At 45.7% G+C, this 21,315-nt stretch overlaps 1 protein-coding gene across 2 annotated transcripts in view; it reads right to left on the bottom strand.

Annotated features, from left to right (window-relative positions):
• Nucleotides 1–204: 204 nt before the first annotated feature.
• Nucleotides 205–21,315, bottom strand: part of LOC139402693 (phosphorylase b kinase regulatory subunit alpha, liver isoform-like) — a 29,435-nt gene continuing 8,324 nt past the window's right edge. Inside the window, exons 9-30 of one of the 2 annotated variants that reach the window (XM_071146591.1) lie at nt 20,298–20,444; nt 19,528–19,581; nt 17,371–17,493; nt 17,009–17,104; nt 16,688–16,795; nt 16,483–16,561; nt 16,011–16,145; nt 15,827–15,936; nt 13,788–13,932; nt 13,029–13,107; nt 12,720–12,859; nt 12,221–12,391; nt 11,024–11,151; nt 10,744–10,882; nt 10,082–10,395; nt 9,781–9,910; nt 8,457–8,558; nt 6,715–6,833; nt 4,106–4,159; nt 2,869–3,102; nt 1,136–1,336; nt 205–627 (exon numbers count right to left, since the gene is read on the bottom strand). In XM_071146591.1, coding sequence (XP_071002692.1) covers nt 454–627; nt 1,136–1,336; nt 2,869–3,102; nt 4,106–4,159; nt 6,715–6,833; nt 8,457–8,558; nt 9,781–9,910; nt 10,082–10,395; nt 10,744–10,882; nt 11,024–11,151; nt 12,221–12,391; nt 12,720–12,859; nt 13,029–13,107; nt 13,788–13,932; nt 15,827–15,936; nt 16,011–16,145; nt 16,483–16,561; nt 16,688–16,795; nt 17,009–17,104; nt 17,371–17,493; nt 19,528–19,581; nt 20,298–20,444 — 2,982 coding nt within the window. In that variant the 3' untranslated portion in view covers nt 205–453. Of the gene's footprint in view, nt 628–1,135; nt 1,337–2,868; nt 3,103–4,105; nt 4,255–6,714; nt 6,834–8,456; nt 8,559–9,780; nt 9,911–10,081; nt 10,396–10,743; nt 10,883–11,023; nt 11,152–12,220; nt 12,392–12,719; nt 12,860–13,028; nt 13,108–13,787; nt 13,933–15,826; nt 15,937–16,010; nt 16,146–16,482; nt 16,562–16,687; nt 16,796–17,008; nt 17,105–17,370; nt 17,494–19,527; nt 19,582–20,297; nt 20,445–21,315 lie in introns of those variants that run through there. The other variant, XM_071146592.1, reaches the window with a different exon arrangement.

Genomic DNA, 21,315 nt, shown 5'->3' with positions numbered 1-21,315 from the left:
ATATTAAATGTTAAAATTATAAATAATTTTAGTACTGCGTGTCGTCCAACACTCAAAATAAAAAACAAACATATTTAATTATAATTAATTATATATTTAATTTTAAACCTGCTATATTATTGATTATAATCAATCAATTAGCTGCAATAAAACTCCTTTGAGTAGAGTGTGTTGTGAATATCTTAGTCATAGGTCAAACCCCATCCAACTTCCTACCTAAGTCTAGTTCACCCCTTTCTCTCTGAAGTGTGCACTCATTCACTTCAAGAATTCAATCCAATGATTTTAAATCATCCTTGAATGGGAGTGAACGAGTGTACACTTGGGGAGAATTGGAACTAGGCAGTAGTATTTTGTTCCACACTATATATATATATATTACTTGACTACTCTCTTGATAGCTGCCTGCGAGGCCAGGGAGAGAGTGCTCTACATCAAACCCAGTCTGATACCTCATTGCATGAGACAGGTAGACTGTGGCAGGAAGTCTTGTAGGTATGTGACCACAGCCTTGGAGAGGTAGGTCATGGTACCGTAGCTGCCACTAGGGGCGCTGTCATAGAAGAAGTGACATATCCCCGTGGCTGGATCCTTCTCCAGGAAGTACTCGTTGGCTCCATGGGTCCTCTGGAACATAGAGGACATGGCTGATAGGTAGATACAGATCATGTTGTCTATAGTTAGAGAATAGGTCTTACTCCAACCTGAGGCGTGGGGCTCGGATCCCACTTCTGACTCCATGTTATGTTATGATAGTCATATGGACGAGTCAGGCAGAGACACGTGACTCTAGTTAACATGATAATATGGCAACGATACAGGACAGACATCACTGAACTGGACCATTACACAATTAACCCTTTACAGGGCATTACTTTCTAGAGACAATTACACATTAACCCTTTACAGGACATTACTTTCTAGTGACCATTTCTGTGGCCTTGTGGGAATAGTTTCCACCCTGAGATTGGAAGCGTGGGGGTTCGATCCCCGGTCGAGTCAAACCAAACACTTTAAAATGGGACCCGATGCGTCTCTGCCTGCAGATGTTCCAGAGGGTGTAGTTACTCGTACATCACGCTATAGAAACAGGAAATAGGCTCCTGCCCTATGGGCCGTTCTGGCTCAGACTTACCTGGTCCTGTAAGAAGAGGTCATTGGCCATGTGTACGATGCGGTCGATCAGGATGATTCCTCCGATGTTGTCCACATCCATGTCAGCCACCAGCGTCAGCACCATCACAGCCTCCACCAGCAGCTGTCGGTACTCTGGCTGGGGGACGTGGTTCAGAACAGACTCCACGTGCACCGCAAACTTGATCTCGCCTTCTGTCATCTGGCAGGCAGGGACACGACGTCAGAGTCAGAACGCTTTCCCAGACACAGATGGAATCTCCATCAAGGGATCTGTCTGTGCCAATCACAGTGCCTGAAAGGAAATCTTATTTCCTACTATTATAGGAAGCAACATTTGTTCTAAATGTGAAACACTGAGAGATGTTCCTTGATGCCGTGCTGCTGTTTGGGGGTCTAGGGGGGTTACTGCACATTATTAATAGAGTTGTAAAAAGGGCTATATAAATACCATTTATATACCAATCAATCTATACCAATCAATCTATTGATTTGACTACATACCTCTCTGGTAGTGGAGCACGTATCTATCTATAGACAGACTGACACTACATACCTCTCTGGTAGTGGAGCACGTATCCATCTATAGACAGACTGACACTACATACCTCTCTGGTAGTGGAGGAAGACAGCACGTATCCATCTATAGACAGACTGTGACACTACATACCTCTCTGGTAGTGGAGGAAGACAGCACGTATCCATCTATAGACAGACTGACACGACATACCTCTCTGGTAGTAGAGGAAGACAGCACATATCCATCTATAGACAGACCGTGACACTACATACCTCTCTGGTAGTGGAGGATGTATCCATCTATAGACAGACTGTGACACTACATACATACCTCTCTGGTAGTGGAGGAAGACAGCACATATCCATCTATAGACAGACCGTGACACTACATACCTCTCTGGTTGTGGAGGATGTATCCATCTATAGACAGACTGTGACACTACATACATACCTCTCTGGTAGTGGAGGAAGACAGCACGTATCCATCTATAGACAGACCGTGACACTACATACCTCTCTGGTAGTGGAGCACGTATCCATCTATAGACAGACTGACACTACATACCTCTCTGGTAGTGGAGGAAGACAGCACGTATCCATCTATAGACAGACTGACACTACATACCTCTATGGTAGTGGAGCACATATCCATCTATAGACAGACTGACACTACATACCTCTCTGGTAGTGGAGGAAGACAGCACGTATCCATCTATAGACAGACTGACACTACATACCTCTCCGGTAGTGGAGCACGTATCCATCTATAGACAGACTGTGACACTACATACTTCTCTAGTAGTAGAGGAAGACAGCACGTATCCATCTATAGACAGACCGTGACACTACATACCTCTCCGGTAGTGGAGGAAGACAGCACGTATCCATCTATAGACAGACTGACACTACATACCTCTCCGGTAGTGGAGCACGTATCCATCTATAGACAGACTGTGACACTACATACCCCTCTGGTAGTGGAGGAAGACAGCACGTATCCATCTATAGACAGACCGTGACACTACATACCCCTCTGGTAGTGGAGGAAGACAGCACGTATCCATCTATAGACAGACCGTGACACTACATACCTCTCTAGTAGTAGAGGAAGACAGCACGTATCCATCTATAGACAGACTGTGACACTACATACCTCTCTGGTAGTGGAGGAAGACAGCACGTATCCATCTATAGACAGACCGTGACACTACATACCTCTCTGGTAGTAGAGGAAGGCAGCACGTATCCATCTATAGACAGGCCGTGGCACTTCTGCAGGATCTTCCACACCTTCTGGTAGAAGCCCATTGGGACCCTGTTGATGGCCCCATCCAGCCGTCTCCTCCTCAGCCACTGACCCTGCCGCTCCTCCCACTGCAGGTGGCTGTCTGACCCCCCGGGGCCTACAGGGGACAGGATACCACTGGGGGTGGAGGGGCTGCTGCACCGCTACAGGGGGAGATGTGTGTTCATATACGCACGCAGAGGTACAAACACACACACACACACACACACACACACACACACACACACACACACACACACACACACACACACACACACACACACACACACACACACACACACACACACACACACACACACACACACATACATAGACTGACCAGGTGAATTCAGGTCAAAGCCATGATCCCTTGTTGATGTAACTTGTTAAATCCACTTCAAATCAGTATAGATGAACGGGAGGAGACAGGTTAAAGAAGGATGTTTTTGCCTTGAGACATGGATTGTGTATGTGTGCCATTCAGAGGGTGAATGGGCAAGACAAAAGATTTAAGTGCCTTTGAACGGGGTATGGTAGTAGGTGCCAGGCACACCGGTTTGTGTAAAGAACTGCAACGCTGCTGTGTGTTTCACGCTCAACAGTTTCCTGTGTGTATCAAGAATGGTCCACCACCCAAAGGGTAGGAGTCAACATGGGCCAACATGCTACAGGCCAGTACATGTTACCATGACGACACCAGCATGCTACAGGCCAGTACATGTTACCATGATGACACCAGCATGCTACAGGCCAGTAAATGTTACCATGATGACACCAGCATGCTACAGGCCAGTACATGTTCCATGACGACACCGGCATGCTACAGGCCAGTAAATGTTACCATGACGACACCAGCATGCTACAGGCCAGTACATGTTCCATGACGACACCGGCATGCTACAGGCCAGTAAATGTTACCATGATGACACCAGCATGCTACAGGCCAGTAAATGTTACCATGATGACACCAGCATGCTACAGGCCAGTAAATGTTACCATGATGACACCAGCATGCTACAGGCCAGTACATGTTACCATGACGACACCAGCATGTTAGTACAGCAAGCATAAGGCAATGTAACGAAGAAAGACAACCGTTCAGAGTGAACCTCGTCTGCGTGGTCTAGTGAACATGGGACAATGAGGGAGACATGGTTCATGGTTTACCGTGGAACGGGGAGAGGTGACGTTGCTGCTGATGGAATAGCCACTGTTACTCATCTGGAAAGGATCAACACGGAGAAGACGTCATGTTGTCGTCGAGGGAGAGACACAGAAGGAGGGGATGACGGCGTGAAGGAAAGTCAAACTCACACCTTGTAAATACAGTTTAGATTATGATCAAACATCAGACACCGTTAAAGATGTGGGCTAGAAAACAGGCAAACATGATCAGCAGCTCAGCATGAGGTAAGGCACTACTGACTGTATTCTAGTACAGCTGGTATGAATGGGCTTTCAGCTGGTGGCTTCATGTCATGTTATGATGGTTGGTTTCATTATGGTCTAGCTGTGGAGATTAGAGCTGATGAGGCAATATGACTATTAACTAACAAACTCAACCCACGCTGATCGAACGAGACGAGTCATCCAACTGCAATCAGAACCATACAACATTACAACATTACTACTATAGACAAAGAGCATTCTGTCGTCATGTCTTCTAACTAGAATCAAACATACAGAAAGAGCATTAGGCCTATACTAACCTGTAGATTATATTATAGAGGATTAGGTCTATACTAACCTGTAGATTATATTATAGAGGATTAGGTCTATACTAACCTGTAGATTATATTATAGAGCATTAGGTCTATACTAGCCTGTAGATTATATTATAGAGCATTAGGTCTATACTAACCTGTAGATTATATTATAGAGGATTAGGTCTATACTAACCTGTAGATTATATTATAGAGGATTAGGTCTATACTAGCCTGTAGATTATATTATAGAGCATTAGGTCTATACTAACCTGTAGATTATATTATAGAGCATTAGGTCTATACTAGCCTGTAGATTAAATTATAGAGGATTAGGTCTATACTAACCTGTAGATTATATTATAGAGGATTAGGTCTATACTAACCTGTAGATTATATTATAGAGGATTAGGTCTATACTAGCCTGTAGATTATATTATAGAGGATTAGGTCTATACTAACCTGTAGATTATATTATAGAGGATTAGGTCTATACTAACCTGTAGATTATATTATAGAGCATTAGGTCTATACTAACCTGTAGATTATATTATAGAGGATTAGGTCTATACTAACCTGTAGATTATATTATAGAGCATTAGGTCTATACTAACCTGTAGATTATATTATAGAGGATTAGGTCTATACTAACCTGTAGATTATATTATAGAGCATTAGGTCTATACTAACCTGTAGATTATATTATAGAGGATTAGGTCTATACTAACCTGTAGATTATATTATAGAGCATTAGGTCTATACTAACCTGTAGATTATATTATAGAGGATTAGGTCTATACTAACCTGTAGATTATATTATAGAGGATTAGGTCTATACTAACCTGTAGATTATATTATAGAGCATTAGGTCTATACTAACCTGTAGATTATATTATAGAGCATTAGGTCTATACTAACCTGTATATTATATTATAGAGGATTAGGTCTATACTAACCTGTAGATTATATTATAGAGGATTAGGTCTATACTAACCTGTAGATTATATTATAGAGCATTAGGTCTATACTAATCTGTAGATTAAATTAGAGCATTAGGTCTATACTAATCTGTAGATTATATTATAGAGGATTAGGTCTATACTAATCTGTAGATTAAATTAGAGCATTAGGTCTATACTAATCTGTAGATTAAATTAGAGCATTAGGTCTATACTAATCTGTAGATTAAATTAGAGCATTAGGTCTATACTAACCTGTAGATTATATTATAGAGCATTAGGTCTATACTAACCTGTAGATTATATTATAGAGGATTAGGTCTATACTAACCTGTAGATTATATTATAGAGGATTAGGTCTATACTAACCTGTAGATTATATTATAGAGGATTAGGTCTATACTAACCTGTAGATTATATTATAGAGGATTAGGTCTATACTAACCTGTAGATTATATTATAGAGGATTAGGTCTATACTAACCTGTAGATTATATTATAGAGCATTAGGTCTATACTAACCTGTAGATTATATTATAGAGGATTAGGTCTATACTAACCTTTAGATTAGATGATAGGTCAAAGGAAATCAGGGGTCTCCAACCTTTTCTAGCATGAGAGCTACTTTTAAATTATGAAACATTTCACAAGATACACATACATTTTTTCCTAGCTTTCAAATAGGCAGTCTTTGTATGTTCCCAAATTCTGTTTTCTTGGGGGAATGTCATTCTGTCTACTCAGAAGACAGTTATTATGATCCCTAACTGGCTACAAAAGCCCACACCCCACAGACACAAAAGGGGCAATATTGTTGGAAATGTCAGATATTGTGTTCCGTTTGGCTTTCAGCCAGTTGTGGCTAACCAGGGGTGGTTGAATGTCAATGTGGATTTGATTGGATAGTAGCCGGGAGCGTGACTTGTCTAATACTAGTGAGATTTGTTTATGACAGTTTACGGTAGAACACGTGAAAAATAAATGCTTTTTCAGAATAGTTTGGCGAGCTACTCATGGGTAGACTGGGAGATACTGGTAGCTTGTGATGGACCTGTTGGAGACCCCTGATGAAGATATTCTCCATGACATGCAATAGTCAGCTGACGTGACCATACCTGTTTGATCTCACGCTTCAGCTTGCGGATGCCGGTGCGCTCCGTCTTAGTGGCCCCAGTGTGACCCAGCTCATGGATGGAGACAGACGGGCTGGTGGCCGAGGACTGCATAGGACGCACTGACACAGGAGAAAGGGAGACAGACACAACAATTCATTTGATTCAATAGAATAGTACTACACCTGCAAAGATACCAGTACACCTGCAAAGATACCAGTACACCTGCAAAGATACCAGTACACCTGCAAAGATACCAGTACACCTGCAAAGATACCAGTACACCTGCAAAGATACCAGTACACCTGCAAAGATACCAGTACACCTGCAAAGATACCAGTACACCTGCAAAGATACCAGTACACCTGCAAAGATACCAGTACACCTGCAAAGATACCAGTACACCTGCAAAGATACCAGTACACCTGCAAAGATACCAGTACACCTGCAAAGATACCAGTACACCTGCAAAGATACCAGTACACCTGCAAAGATACCAGTACACCTGCAAAAATACCAGTACACCTGCAAAGATACCAGTACACCTGCAAAGATACCAGTACACCTGCAAAGATACCAGTACACCTGCAAAGATACCAGTACACCTGCAAAGATTTGAGAAGAATCGGGAAATGTATTAATACTGTAGAAACTACTAATGCTGGCTATGTAGGGGTTGGGGCCAGGTGGCTATGTAGTGGTCAGGCCTAGGGGGCTATGTAGGGGTCTATGTAGGGTTCGGGCCTAGGGGGCTATGTAGGGGTCTATGTAGGGGTCTATGTAGGGGTCTATGTAGGGGTCTATGTAGGGGGCTATGTTGGGGTCGGGGCTAGGGGTCTATGTAGGGGTCGGGGCTAGAGGTCTGTGTAGTTGTCGGGGCTAGGGGTCTATGTAGTGGTCTATGTAGGGGTCTATGTAGGGGTCGGGGCTAGGGGTCTATGTAGGGGTCTATGTAGGGGTCGGGGCTAGGGGTCTATGTAGGGGTCTATGTAGGAGTCTATGTAGGGGTCTATGTAGGAGTCTAAGTAGGGGTCGGGGTCTATGTAGGGGTCGGGGCTAGGGGTCTATGTAGGGGTCTATGTAGGGGTCGGAGCTAGGGGTCTATGTAGGGGTCGGGGCTAGGGGTCTATGTAGGGGTCGGGGCTAAAGGTCTGTGTAGTTGTCGGGCTAGGGGTCTATGTAGTGGTCTATGTAGGGGTCTATGTAGGGGTCGGGGCTAGGGGTCTATGTAGGGGTCTATGTAGGAGTCTATGTAGGGGTCGGGGCTAGGGGTCGGGGTCTATGTAGGGGTCGGGGCTAGGGGTCTATGTAGGGGTCTATGTAGGGGTCGGAGCTAGGGGTCTATGTAGGGGTCGGGGCTAGGGGTCTATGTAGGGGTCTATGTAGGGGTCGGGGCTAGGGGTCGGGGTCTATGTAGGGGTCTCGGTAGGGGTCGGGGCTAGGGGTTGGGGTTAGGGGTCTATGTAGGGGTCGGGGCTAGGGGTCTATGTAGGGGTCGGGGCTAGGGGTCTATGTAGGGGTCGGTGCTAGGGGTCTATGTAGGGGTCGGGCTAGGGGTCTATGTAGGGGTCGGGGCTAGGGGTCTATGTAGGGGTCGGGGCTAGGGGTCTATGTAGGGTTAGCGGCTAGGGGTCTATGTAGTGGTCTATGTAGGGGTCGGGGCTAGGGGGCTATGTAGGGGTCGGGGCTAGGGGTCTATGTAGGGGTCGGGGCTAGGGGTTGATTTGGGATTGGGAAAGACTCACTGCTCCTCTCCACCCCAAACTCCTTCCCACTGAGGATGTGGTGTAGCAGGTTCTTCATGTCTGACGGACTCAAGTTCATCAGGCTCTCAGAGGCCTCCTCCCCTGCAGAGGACAGAGAGAGAGACGCCTGTAACGCTTAGTAGAGAGACTCTGTAAAAACTCCCCAGGCACTTCCACACTAAAAGGCCATTCAGCTCAACATCCAGATACAGTAGTGTTACTACTAACCAGTCTGCTAACCAGGTCTACCTGAAAGAACTACCAGAGCCCTATTCAGATGGTGAGTCTACTGAGGCCTTTAGAACACAGCTGATTATTCTACCATTCTAAGAATGGTACTGAACCCTACCTGAGCAGTGTAGACTGAACCCTACCTGAGCAGTGTAGACTGAACCCCACCTGAGCAGTATAGACTGAACCCTACCTGAGCAGTGTAGACTGAACCCTACCTGAGCAGTGTAGACTGAACCCTACCTGAGCAGTGTAGACTGAACCCTACCTGAGCAGTGCAGACTGAACCCTACCTGAGCAGTGTAGACTGAACCCTACCTGAGCAATGTAGACTGAACCCTACCTGAGCAGTGTAGACTGAACCCTACCTGAGCAGTGTAGACTGAACCCTACCTGAGCAGTGTAGACTGAACCCTACCTGAGCAGTATAGACTGAACCCTACCTGAGCAGTGTAGACTGAACCCTACCTGAGCAGTGTAGACTGAACCCTACCTGAGCAGTGCAGACTGAACCCTACCTGAGCAGTATAGACTGAACCCTACCTGAGCAGTGTAGACTGAACCCTACCTGAGCAGTGTAGACTGAACCCTTCCTGAGCAGTATAGACTGAACCCTACCTGAGCAGTGTAGACTGAACCCTACCTGAGCAGTATAGACTGAACCCTACCTGAGCAGTGTAGACTGAACCCTACATGAGCAGTGTAGACTGAACCCTACCTGAGCAGTGCAGACTGAACCCTACCTGAGCAGTATAGACTGAACCCTACCTGAGCAGTGTAGACTGAACCCTACCTGAGCAGTGTAGACTGAACCCTTCCTGAGCAGTATAGACTGAACCCTACCTGAGCAGTGTAGACTGAACCCTACCTGAGCAGTATAGACTGAACCCTACCTGAGCAGTGTAGACTGAACCCTACCTGAGCAGTATAGACTGAACCCTACCTGAGCAGTGTAGACTGAACCCTACCTGAGCAGTGTAGACTGAACCCTTCCTGAGCAGTATAGACTGAACCCTACCTGAGCAGTGTAGACTGAACCCTACCTGAGCAGTATAGACTGAACCCTACCTGAGCAGTGTAGACTGAACCCTACCTGAGCAGTGTAGACTGCGGGCCAGCTCTGTAGCCATCACCTGCATGATGAGTCCGATTCGGAGACGCAGCATGTCCCCAAACAGAGCCGGCTGGGAGCGGACGTACATGGCCAGGTACACCATGATCTCCTGCATTATCACAATACAGCAGTCGTTACTTTCCCTTCATCGCAGAGACTTGTTACAAAACGGACCAAAGTTTGCTTTGACGTGTCGAGCTAGACTCGCGTCGGGCAGAGAATTTGGACGGAAATGGCATCTGTAAGCATCTTATATAATCCCAGTTATAATGTGTTGTACCTGAGTGAGCACAGCGATGCTGATGTCCTGCCCACTGGCCTCATAGATCAGAGAGTTGAGTTCTTCTGGAGGAAGAGGCGCTGAGATGACTTTCTCCCTGGGCTCCGGTGGTAACCCCACTGTCAGCTGCTTGTGGTGGGAGATGAGATCTGTACAGGCCTCAGCCAGCACCTCCACTCTCTTCCTCAGGATACCAGAGATGTATCTGATCAGACCCCACTCCTTGTTGGCCCCGGCCTGGGCATACAGCTCCTCCAGCAGACACCTCACACTGACCCCGCCCTGACCCCCCACGTCCACCAGCCAATCAGCACCTTTCAGGTTAGAGAGAATTACAAATCATTCAGTTCAATTCAATCTGAGGAGTCAATTCAGTGTAATTCAAACCTAAACATGTAGAGAATTCAATTAAATTTGATTCAATTCAAAGATTCAATTCCACCCGACACATGCACCATCTAATCCAGGGGTGGGAGAAATATGGCCCATTTGATCTGACCTGCAGGAGGTTGGAGTAAAACAAAAAAAAATTGAAAAATATTATTTTGTGTAAAAAAAAAAAAAAAACTCCAGGCCACATTGAACACCTACAACTAAATAGAGAGTGTGTAGAAATGATAATAGACGTTTACAGTTTGCCCACCCCTGATCTAAACCAGTACCTTTCATCACGCAGAGGATATATAGTATGTCTGCCTGGTCCTGCAGTGTGGGACACTCCTTCAACTGTCTCACCAGAGACCCAAAGTCTGTGTTACCCTGGGAGTCTCGCGGCAGGTGGAGGTCTGCAATACTGGGGGCCTGAGAGCAAAGATACACAGACACACACAAATACACACATGTGCGCATGCACACACACACACACACACATTAGAGGACCCAAACACACAGATGCACCAGAAAGACAGTACTGGAGTCTGTTGTTGGCGTAGACTAACTGACCTTGGGCTGTTGTTGATGTGGTGTGTGGTGGTGTGGATGGAGCGGTGTGAGCTGGGACACGTGCAGTAGGTTGAGGGATTTACGGTGCTTGTTCATGATGGGAGTCATGGGAAGATACATGGAGGCCTCTGGAAGAAACAACACTCACCATACAGTATCTGTATTTATTATGGATCCCCATTACTTCCTGCCAAGGCAGCAGCTACTGTTTCTGGGGTCCAACTAAATTAAGGCAGTTAAAACATTACAATACAAACAGATTTCACAACAGATTTCACAACAGATTAAGTGTGTGCCCTCAGGCCCCAACTCTACTCCAACATATCTACTACCACATATCTACAGAGTACCATACAGTAGAAACCTACAGAGTGTAGAAACCTACAGAGTCCCAACCATACAGTAGAAACCTACAGAGTCCCATACAGTAGAAACCTACAGAGTCCCATACAGTAGAAACCTGCAGAGTCCCATACATACAGTAGAAACCTACAGAGTCCCATACAGTAGAAACCTACAGAGTCCCATACAGTAGAAACCTACAGAGTCCCATACAGTAGAAACCTACAGAGTCCCATACATACAGTAGAAACCTACAGAGTCCCATACAGTAGAAACCTACAGAGTCCCACCCATACAGTAGAAACCTACAGAGTCCCATACATACAGTAGAAACCTACAGAGTCCCATACAGTAGAAACCTACAGAGTCCCACCCATACAGTAGAAACCTACAGAGTCCCAACCATACAGTAGAAACCTACAGTCCCAACCATACAGTAGACACCTACAGAGTCCCATACAGTAGAAACCTACAGAGTCCCATACAGTAGAAACCTACAGAGTCCCATACAGTAGAAACCTACAGAGTCCCATACAGTAGAAACCTAGAGTCCCATACAGTAGAAACCTACAGAGTCCCATACATACAGTAGAAACCTACAGAGTCCCACCCATACAGTAGAAACCTACAGAGTCCCATACAGTAGAAACCTACAGAGTCCCATACAGTAGAAACCTAGAGTCCCATACAGTAGAAACCTACAGAGTCCCATACATACAGTAGAAACCTACAGAGTCCCACCCATACAGTAGAAACCTACAGAGTCCCATACAGTAGAAACCTACAGAGTCCCATACATAACCCTAAACCTAACACTTGGTGAATAAACAAACAGTAAATGTGATGATAACTTACTGGGCATGTTGAGGCCTTGGACCTGGGCCATGAAGGAGAGGATGTCTCTGGTGGTGTGTTCAGCACTAAACACGTGGTGCTGCCCCCTCTGGATGGGAGGGAGATGACACTTGGTGGCTGTGCTCTGCATCAGCTGGCTGAGGTAGTGGTCAAACATGTCCCTGGAGCTGCCTGGAGGGGGGCGGGAGTTAAATGTAGACTCAGCAATATGATATTACATACCGCAAGCACAAACATGTCCTTGGAGCTGCCTGGAGGGGGGCGGGAGTTAAATGTAGACTCAGCAATATGATATTACATACCGCAAGCACAAACACGCAAACACAAATACAAACACACACCAATGACCTATACAGACATAAACACACACAGCACACCAATGACCTATACAGACATAAACACACACAGCACACCAATGACCTATACAGACATAAACACACACAGCACACCAATGACCTATACAGACATAAACACACACAGCACACCACGGCTGACGTACCTGAGGGGACATAACTTTCTTCTTCGTCTTCCTCCTCTTCTTCATTCTCCAGCAGGTCGTCATCGGTGTCTCCGTCGAGGAAGCTGAGCTCTGTGTGGAACGAGGTAGTCTGGAAGCTGGAGATGTTTGCCATCTGAACCCTGCAAAAAAACACACAAGATGGAATGGAACCAAATAGGACATCACTGGAACTTTCACAACCAGGTGATGTAGTGACATAAATAGTGGAGCCTAGCATTTCCTTGTGTAAATATCCAGAGATCTCTCTTAAGATGAGTGACCTTAGAAATGGAAGAGAGTCAGTCTGACCTTGCCCCTCCGAAGTATCCATCGTTCAGCTTCCTCAGAGTGGACAGAACACACGGGTCGATGCTCTCACCATCATCCACTGGGAACAACAAGGGAAACGTGATCAATTAACCAACCAATCAATAAACCTTGTTTGTCCCATACAGAATGTAGTTTCCCAGCAAGAGTCAGTTTCCTGGACACAGATTAATCCTTGAATTCCCATTTAAATAAATGTTTAGTCCAGAAGTCACACAAACACAGAATGATTACCCAGCATGCTGTGTGTGAAGGGGAATGGGAGGGGTATTTACCCAGCATTCTGTGTGTGATGGGGAAGGTGTAGTTATTTACCCAGCATGCTGTGTGTGATGGGGAATGGGAGGGGTATTTACCCAGCATTCTGTGTGTGATGGGGAAGCTGTAGTTATTTACTCAGCATGCTGTGTGTGACGGGGAGGGGAGGGTATTTACCCAGCATTCTGTGTGTGATGGGGAAGGTGTAGTTATTTACCCAGCATGCTGTGTGTGACGGGGAGGGGAGGGTATTTACCCAGCATTCTGTGTGTTATGGGGAAGGTGTAGTTATTTACTCAGCATGCTGTGTGTGACGGGGAGGGGAGGGTATTTACCCAGCATTCTGTGTGTGATGGGGAAGGTGTAGTTATTTACCCAGCATGCTGTGTGTGACGGGGAAGGGGAGGGTATTTATCCAGCATGCTGTGTGTGACGGGGAAGGTATTTACCCAGCATGCTGTGCGTGACGGGGAAGGTATTTACCCAGCATGCTGTGTGTGATGGGGAAGGTCAGGGTAGGGCGTCCGGTCATCCTCCAGGAGGAGGAGAGATAGGACAGCTCCGTCCTTAGCATCTCCACTATCATCTGGTTGTCCAGAGCCAGGTAGAAGTGATGCTGGTCCAGGAACTAAAGGAGAGGAGAGACAGTGAGATGGTTGTCCAGAGCCAGGTAGAAGTGATGCTGGTCCAGGAACTAAAGGAGAGGAGAGACAGTGAGATGGTTGTCCAGAGCCAGGTAGAAGTGATGCTGATCCAGGAACTAAAGGAGAGGAGAGACAGTGAGATGGTTGTCCAGAGTCAGGTAGAAGTGATGCTGGTCCAGGAACTAAAGGAGAGGAGAGACAGTGAGATGGTTGTCCAGAGCCAGGTAGAAGTGATGCTGGTCCAGGAACTAAAGGAGAGGAGAGACAGTGAGATGGTTGTCCAGAGCCAGGTAGAAGTGATGCTGGTCCAGGAACTAAAGGAGAGGAGAGACAGTGAGATGGTTGTCCAGAGTCAGGTAGAAGTGATGCTGGTCCAGGAACTAAAGGAGAGGAGAGACAGTGAGATGGTTGTCCAGAGCCAGGTAGAAGTGATGCTGGTCCAGGAACTAAAGGAGAGGAGAGACAGTGAGATGGTTGTCCAGAGCCAGGTAGAAGTGATGCTGGTCCAAGAACTAAAGGAGAGGAGAGACAGTGAGATGGTTGTCCAGAGCCAGGTAGAAGTGATGCTGGTCCAGGAACTAAAGGAGAGGAGAGACAGTGAGATGGTTGTCCAGAGCCAGGTAGAAGTGATGCTGGTCCAGGAACTAAAGGAGAGGAGAGACAGTGAGATGGTTGTCCAGAGTCAGGTAGAAGTGATGCTGGTCCAGGAACTAAAGGAGAGGAGAGACAGTGAGATGGTTGTCCAGAGCCAGGTAGAAGTGATGCTGGTCCAGGAACTAAAGGAGAGGAGAGACAGTGAGATGGTTGTCCAGAGCCAGGTAGAAGTGATGCTGGTCCAGGAACTAAAGGAGAGGAGAGACAGTGAGATGGTTGTCCAGAGTCAGGTAGAAGTGATGCTGGTCCAAGAACTAAAGGAGAGGAGAGACAGTGAGATGGTTGTCCAGAGCCAGGTAGAAGTGATGCTGGTCCAGGAACTAAAGGAGAGGAGAGACAGTGAGATGGTTGTCCAGAGCCAGGTAGAAGTGATGCTGGTCCAGGAACTAAAGGAGAGGAGAGACAGTGAGATGGTTGTCCAGAGCCAGATAGAAGTGATGCTGGTCCAGGAACTAAAGGAGAGAGATGGCCAACACTACTGCTCCAGCCCAAACACACCTGATTCAGTCCTACACAAACACACTTGATTCAGCCCTACACAAACACACCTGATTCAGCTAATCAAGGTCTTGATGAGCAGATAATTAGTAGAATCAGGGGCCGTATCCAAATATATATACACTGAGGTCACCCGACCTCAACCCAATAGAGATGGATTGGGATGAGTTGGACCGCATAATGAAGGGAAAGCAGCCAACAAGTGCTCAGCATATGTGGGAACTCCTTCAAGACTGTTGGAAAAGCATTCCAGGTGAAGCTGGTTGAGAGAATGCCAAGACTGTTCAAAGCTGTCATTAAGGCAAAGGGTGGCTACTTTGAAGAATCTCAAATATAAAATATATTTTGATTTGTTTAACACTTTTTGGGTTACTACATGATTCCATATTTTATAGTTTTGATGTCTTCACTATTATTCTACAATGTAGAAAATAGTACAAATAAAGACAAATCCTTGAATGAGTAGGTGTGTCCATACTTTTGATTGTTGTGATTACCAGTTGAGATCAACTTACTCCTGGCTCAGAGTTTGTCTGGGCAGTAGCTTAACATCATCCTAAAACCTACTTTGAGCTGGGAGTATTTTTTAAAAGTCTTAAAACAGGTTTTAACCAGATTCCTGCTTTGTGGATAAAGCCCTAGGTGTGCTAGATTAGGATTTAACAAACAAGAGCATTTAGGGAGATAGGACCTCTACTGTCTTAAGGTAATAACAAGGTATGTCACCTGAGGGGTGAATGTGTAGGTACGGTTCCGGATCTCGTAGAATTTCGAGGTTCCCAGAACTCCAATGTGCCTGTATGGCCTCCCGCTCAGATTCAACTTCTTGCAGTTTCCTGTGAAACAAGTCATTAGCTATGTAGTTCTTATGAAGGCTCTGTGAATCCTTTCTAAGTAGTTGTAACTGTACCCAGTTTGACGTAGACGTGGCTGAGGATGCGAGCAGGCATGACCCTGATGGGCTGGACCTCAGCGATGGTCTGGACCTCTATTTCATCGTTCTTCAGCAGCTCCTGGATCTCCTTCGACTCCGCTAACACACACACTGCCAATGTGTACACACACACACACACACACACGAACACACACACACACACACACACACACACACACACACAGAACAAATTAAGGTATGTACACAGAAACAAATGGTTTGTACACACACATACATGAAGGCACACACACACACACACACAAAGGCACACACACACACTCAAAAGGGAAAGGAAACTCTCAGATAGGCAGCCCTGACCACAGAGCAAACGATCTTAAACAAAACGAGTGAATTAAACAACAAGTCTAGAACTGTATATTACTTGTCCAGTTAAAGGATGTCACATGTCTTCCAGCCTGCATGAGAGGACATTAGACATGCTGCAAACCTTGTACGACTACGTCCGGCTTGAAATTGGTGGAGAATCGCCTGTTGAGAGGGTCGATCTCTCCAGGGGCGAGGAATCCCTTGGAGGAACAGACGGAGAGAGAGAGAGAGAGAGAGAGAGAAGAGAACTAAAGCACCAACCAACACCTCACTGTGGTGAGACAGAGACTGAATCACTCTATTATAAGACAACAGAAGGTTTGTACCTCAGCCAGCAGAGAACTAACGATGTAGAGGGACTGTCCCCACATGTGAGGTAACTGACCCATAGCCACTCTGTCCACGGAGTGAGGGTTCCCGTACTCTTCCTCCATCTGGGGGGAAACACCACACAGTTACGGTCTTCCTCACTTAGTTGTAGGGGACGTTGTTACTTATCAGGATTCAGAAAGGTAGAAAGTGTAACCTGTTACTTCTCCGCATGCCCATATCGGCACAAGGAGTAACGCCGACGTGCCCTAAAGAAAGACGGATTTCCAATTTACACACGGACGATAAAGTTGTATTCAAAAGGGTAATGGCGATACCTTTTCAGGTGGGACAGCGTAGAGCTCAGGCATCAGGCGGATCCCGGGCTTCCCTCTGATCAGGACTTCTTCCAGAGCATCTCTGTACTCCTGCACCTGGACACAGGAAGCAGGAAAGGACATGTTCATCATACAGTCACATGACCTGGGATGGTCTAGCGGTCTGACATATAGCTCGGTGACGTCACCCGCTCTCAGACCTACAGGTAGTGTGTTTTCCTTGCTCTGAAACGGACACAGCTTTTGTGGAGTGACCGGTAACGATGCTTCGTGGGTGACAGGTGTGGATGTACTCAGAGGGTCTCAGGGTGGAACCTAGGTGGGGACGAGGAGAGGGACGGAACCAACACGGCCACACACACCTGTACTAGGTCTCCGCTGAAGATGCCGTCCAGAATGAGGTAGGTCCAGAACACTGGCCATTCACATTCTATATTCTCAAACAGTTTGAGTTCAGCCGGGTCGTAGTGGAGACGGGACGGGTCCTGAGAACGACATACAGACAGACACGGAAATATTACACCCAATGTCTCATCTAAAAGAACAAGGCTCATCTTTAAACGAGAGTTCAAGGAAAACCCCACTAAAATACTATCTTTTGGTATTTTTTTTCCCATTAGTTCACTGTTAATACAGTCCCAAAATGTTTTGTATGTCAGCAGTCAAGTTTTCAAGATATTGGACTTTTAAGAAGTAGATGCAATAGATGCAAAACGCATCATCTTTATGTGATGCAAAACGCATCATCTTTATGTGATGCAAAACGCATCATCTTTATGTGATGCAAAACGCATCATCTTTATGTGATGCAAAACGCATCATCTTTATGTGATGCAAAACGCATCATCTTTATGTGATGCAAAACGCATCATCTTTATGTGATGCAAAACGCATCATCTTTATGTGATGCAAAACGCATCATCTTTATGTGATGCAAAACGCATCATCTTTATGTGATGCAAAACGCATCATCTTTATGTGATGCAAAACGCATCATCTTTATGTGATGCAAAACGCATCATCTTTATGTGATGCAAAACGCATCATCTTTATGTGATGCAAAACGCATCATCTTTATGTGATGCAAAACGCATCATCTTTATGTGATGCAAAACGCATCATCTTTATGTGATGCAAAACGCATCATCTTTATGTGATGCAAAACGCATCATCTTTATGTGATGCAAAACGCATCATCTTTATGTGATGCAAAACGCATCATCTTTATGTGATGCAAAACGCATCATCTTTATGTGATGCAAAACGCATCATCTTTATATGATGCAAAACGCATCATCTTTATGTGATGCAAAACGCATCATCTTTATGTGATGCAAAACGCATCATCTTTATGTGATGCAAAACGCATCATCTTTATGTGATGCAAAACGCATCATCTTTATGTGATGCAAAACGCATCATCTTTATGTGATGCAAAACGCATCATCTTTATGTGATGCAAAACGCATCATCTTTATGTGATGCAAAACGCATCATCTTTATGTGATGCAAAATGCATCATGATGATGTCATGATGATGTGGCAAGTGACACTTTGTGGACGAATGACAACAATACCAACAGATTTGAAGTGTATTTTTCCTTTAAGTTCGACTGTTTAATCTGTAACAGTACGTTTTGCTGTCATTTTATAAATGCCAACAGGTCCTTTGTTTGTTCAACATGGCAGGACCTTTTTGTGTGAGTAAAATGTACCATGCAGGAAATGGAGGTGGAAACGCCTTTATGTACATACATATATTGACATAATAACCATCATATGGAAGAGAACTTGGAGTCAGGCGATGACATGTTGTGTGGTCCTCCCACCACGACTCGTGCAGTTTATTAGACTACAGATGACATGTTGTGTGGTCCTCCCACCACGACTCGGGAAACCATGCAGTTTATTAGACTACAGATGACATGTTGTGTGGTCCTCCCACCACGACTACAGATGACATGTTGTGTGGTCCTCCCAAAGCATGCAGTTTATTAGGCTACAGATGACATGTTGTGTGGTCCTCACACCACGAGTTTATTAGACTACAGATGGTTGTGTGGTCCTCCCTCCAAACCATGCAGTTTATTAGGCTACAGATGACATGTTGTGTGGTCCTCCCACCACGACTCGGGAAACCATGCAGTTTATTAGGCTACAGATGACATGTTGTGTGGTCCTCCCACCACGACTCGGGAAAGCATGCAGTTTATTAGACTACAGATTAAATAAATTATGATGAACTTCACAGGGTGGTGAAAGTGCAAGGTGATGAGCTTGATGGTCCTTTCCAATAAATATCCAGGGTCTGATTCTGGTGACATGATGATCGATGCTTGGTTGCCGTTTTGACAAATAACAATATTTTCACTCTTAATCAATAATAATGTCATCATGTAGACGAGCCTACACACACTGTATCTGCCTGCTGTTGGCTACAGCGCAGATACGAGACCATTGGATGAAAATCTAGTTTATTTCACACTGTAAGGAGAAAAACATACAAATCTGTACAGTACCTCTCTTGGGCATCGGTATCCATCTCTGATGAAACGGCAGCAGCCATAGCGTCCCTGGGGAAGGGAACGGAGTCATTTAGATACGTCATTCTAGAGCACCATTAAGCCTAGCCAATGGAGGGTTCCCATTGACATCCTTTCACCATCCCGGACTAGGCTTAATCTGAGTCTGGGAATCAACTAGCCCATATAGTGTGTCTGTGGTCCAGTCTAGACAGGATCCTATCTACCTGTAGCCTGGACATGATCTCACTGTATCTGTGGTCCAGTCTAGACAGGATCCTATCTACCTGTAGCCTGGATATGATCTCACTGTATCTGTGGTCCAGTCTAGACAGGATCCTATCTACATGTAGCCTGGATATGATCTCACTGTATCTGTGGTCCAGTCTAGACAGGATCTTATCTACCTGTATCTTGGATATGATCTCACTGTATCTGTGGTCCAGTCTAGACAGGATCCTATCTACCTGTAGCCTGGATATGATCTCACTGTATCTGTGGTCCAGTCTAGACAGGCTCCTATCTACCTGTAGCCTGGATATGATCTCATTGTATCTGTGGTCCAGTCTAGACAGGCTCCTATCTACCTGTAGCCTGGATATGATCTCACTGTATCTGTGGTCCAGTCTAGACAGGACCCTATCTACCTGTAGCCTGGACATGATCTCACTGTATCTGTGGTCCAGTCTAGACAGGATCCTATCTACCTGTAGCCTGGACATGATCTCACTGTATCTGTGGTCCAGTCTAGACAGTATCCTATCTACCTGTAGCTTGGATATGATCTCAGTCTTAGTGATGGTGACCAGGTCTGCATCCTCCACAGCGAAGGCAGGGAAGGAGATGATTGACAGGAGACCAGCGTCGATCTCTTTAGAGGTGGAGGCTCGTGGCAGCATGGAGCACAGGATAGCCTGGAGAGGTCAAATACAAACGGGTCAGTTTCTGACAGATGGCGTCATTCTGACACCACCGTGTTGCCAGGAGACATCAGTTGTGCTATCTGACGTAAAACAATGGTCAGTTTCATACATATCATTTTAAGGTTTACAAAATAATCTGATTAAACCAGACTGGACACTGCCCTCACCAGGCTAGAGAAGATTAAACCAGACTGGACACTGCCCTCACCAGGCTAGAGAAGATTAAACCAGACTGGACACTGCCCTCACCAGGCTAGAGAAGATTAAACCAGACTGGACACTGCCCTCACCAGGCTAGAGAAGATTAAACCAGACTGGACACTGCCTCACCAGGCTAGAGAAGATTCAACCAGACTGGACACTGCCTCACCATGCTAGAGAAGATTAAACCAGACTGGACACTGCCCTCACCAGGCCAGAGGAGAATAAACCAGACTGGACACTGCACTCACCAGGCTAGAGAAGATTAAACCAGACTGGACACTGCCCTCACCAGGCTAGAGAAGATTAAACCAGACTGGACACTGCCTCACTAGGCTAGAGAAGATTAAACCAGACTGGACACTGCCCTCACCAGGCTAGAGGAGAATAAACCAGACTGGACACTGCCCTCACCAGGCTAGAGAAGATTAAACAAGACTGGACACTGCCCTCACCAGGCTAAAGAAGATTAAACTAGACTGGACACTGCCCTCACCAGGCTAGAGAAGATTAAACCAGACTGGACACTGCCCTCACCAGGCTAGAGAAGATTAACCCAGACTGGACACTGCCCTCACCAGGCTAGAGAAGATTGAACCAGACTGGACACTGCCCTCACCAGGCTAGAGAAGATTAAACCAGACTGGACACTGCCCTCACC

This window comes from Oncorhynchus clarkii, unplaced genomic scaffold (assembly GCF_045791955.1).
Source record: "Oncorhynchus clarkii lewisi isolate Uvic-CL-2024 unplaced genomic scaffold, UVic_Ocla_1.0 unplaced_contig_5540_pilon_pilon, whole genome shotgun sequence".
NCBI lineage: Eukaryota > Metazoa > Chordata > Actinopteri > Salmoniformes > Salmonidae > Oncorhynchus > Oncorhynchus clarkii.
The sequence above is the reverse complement of the archived record's forward strand: the minus strand, read 5'-3'. Positions and strand labels throughout refer to the sequence as shown.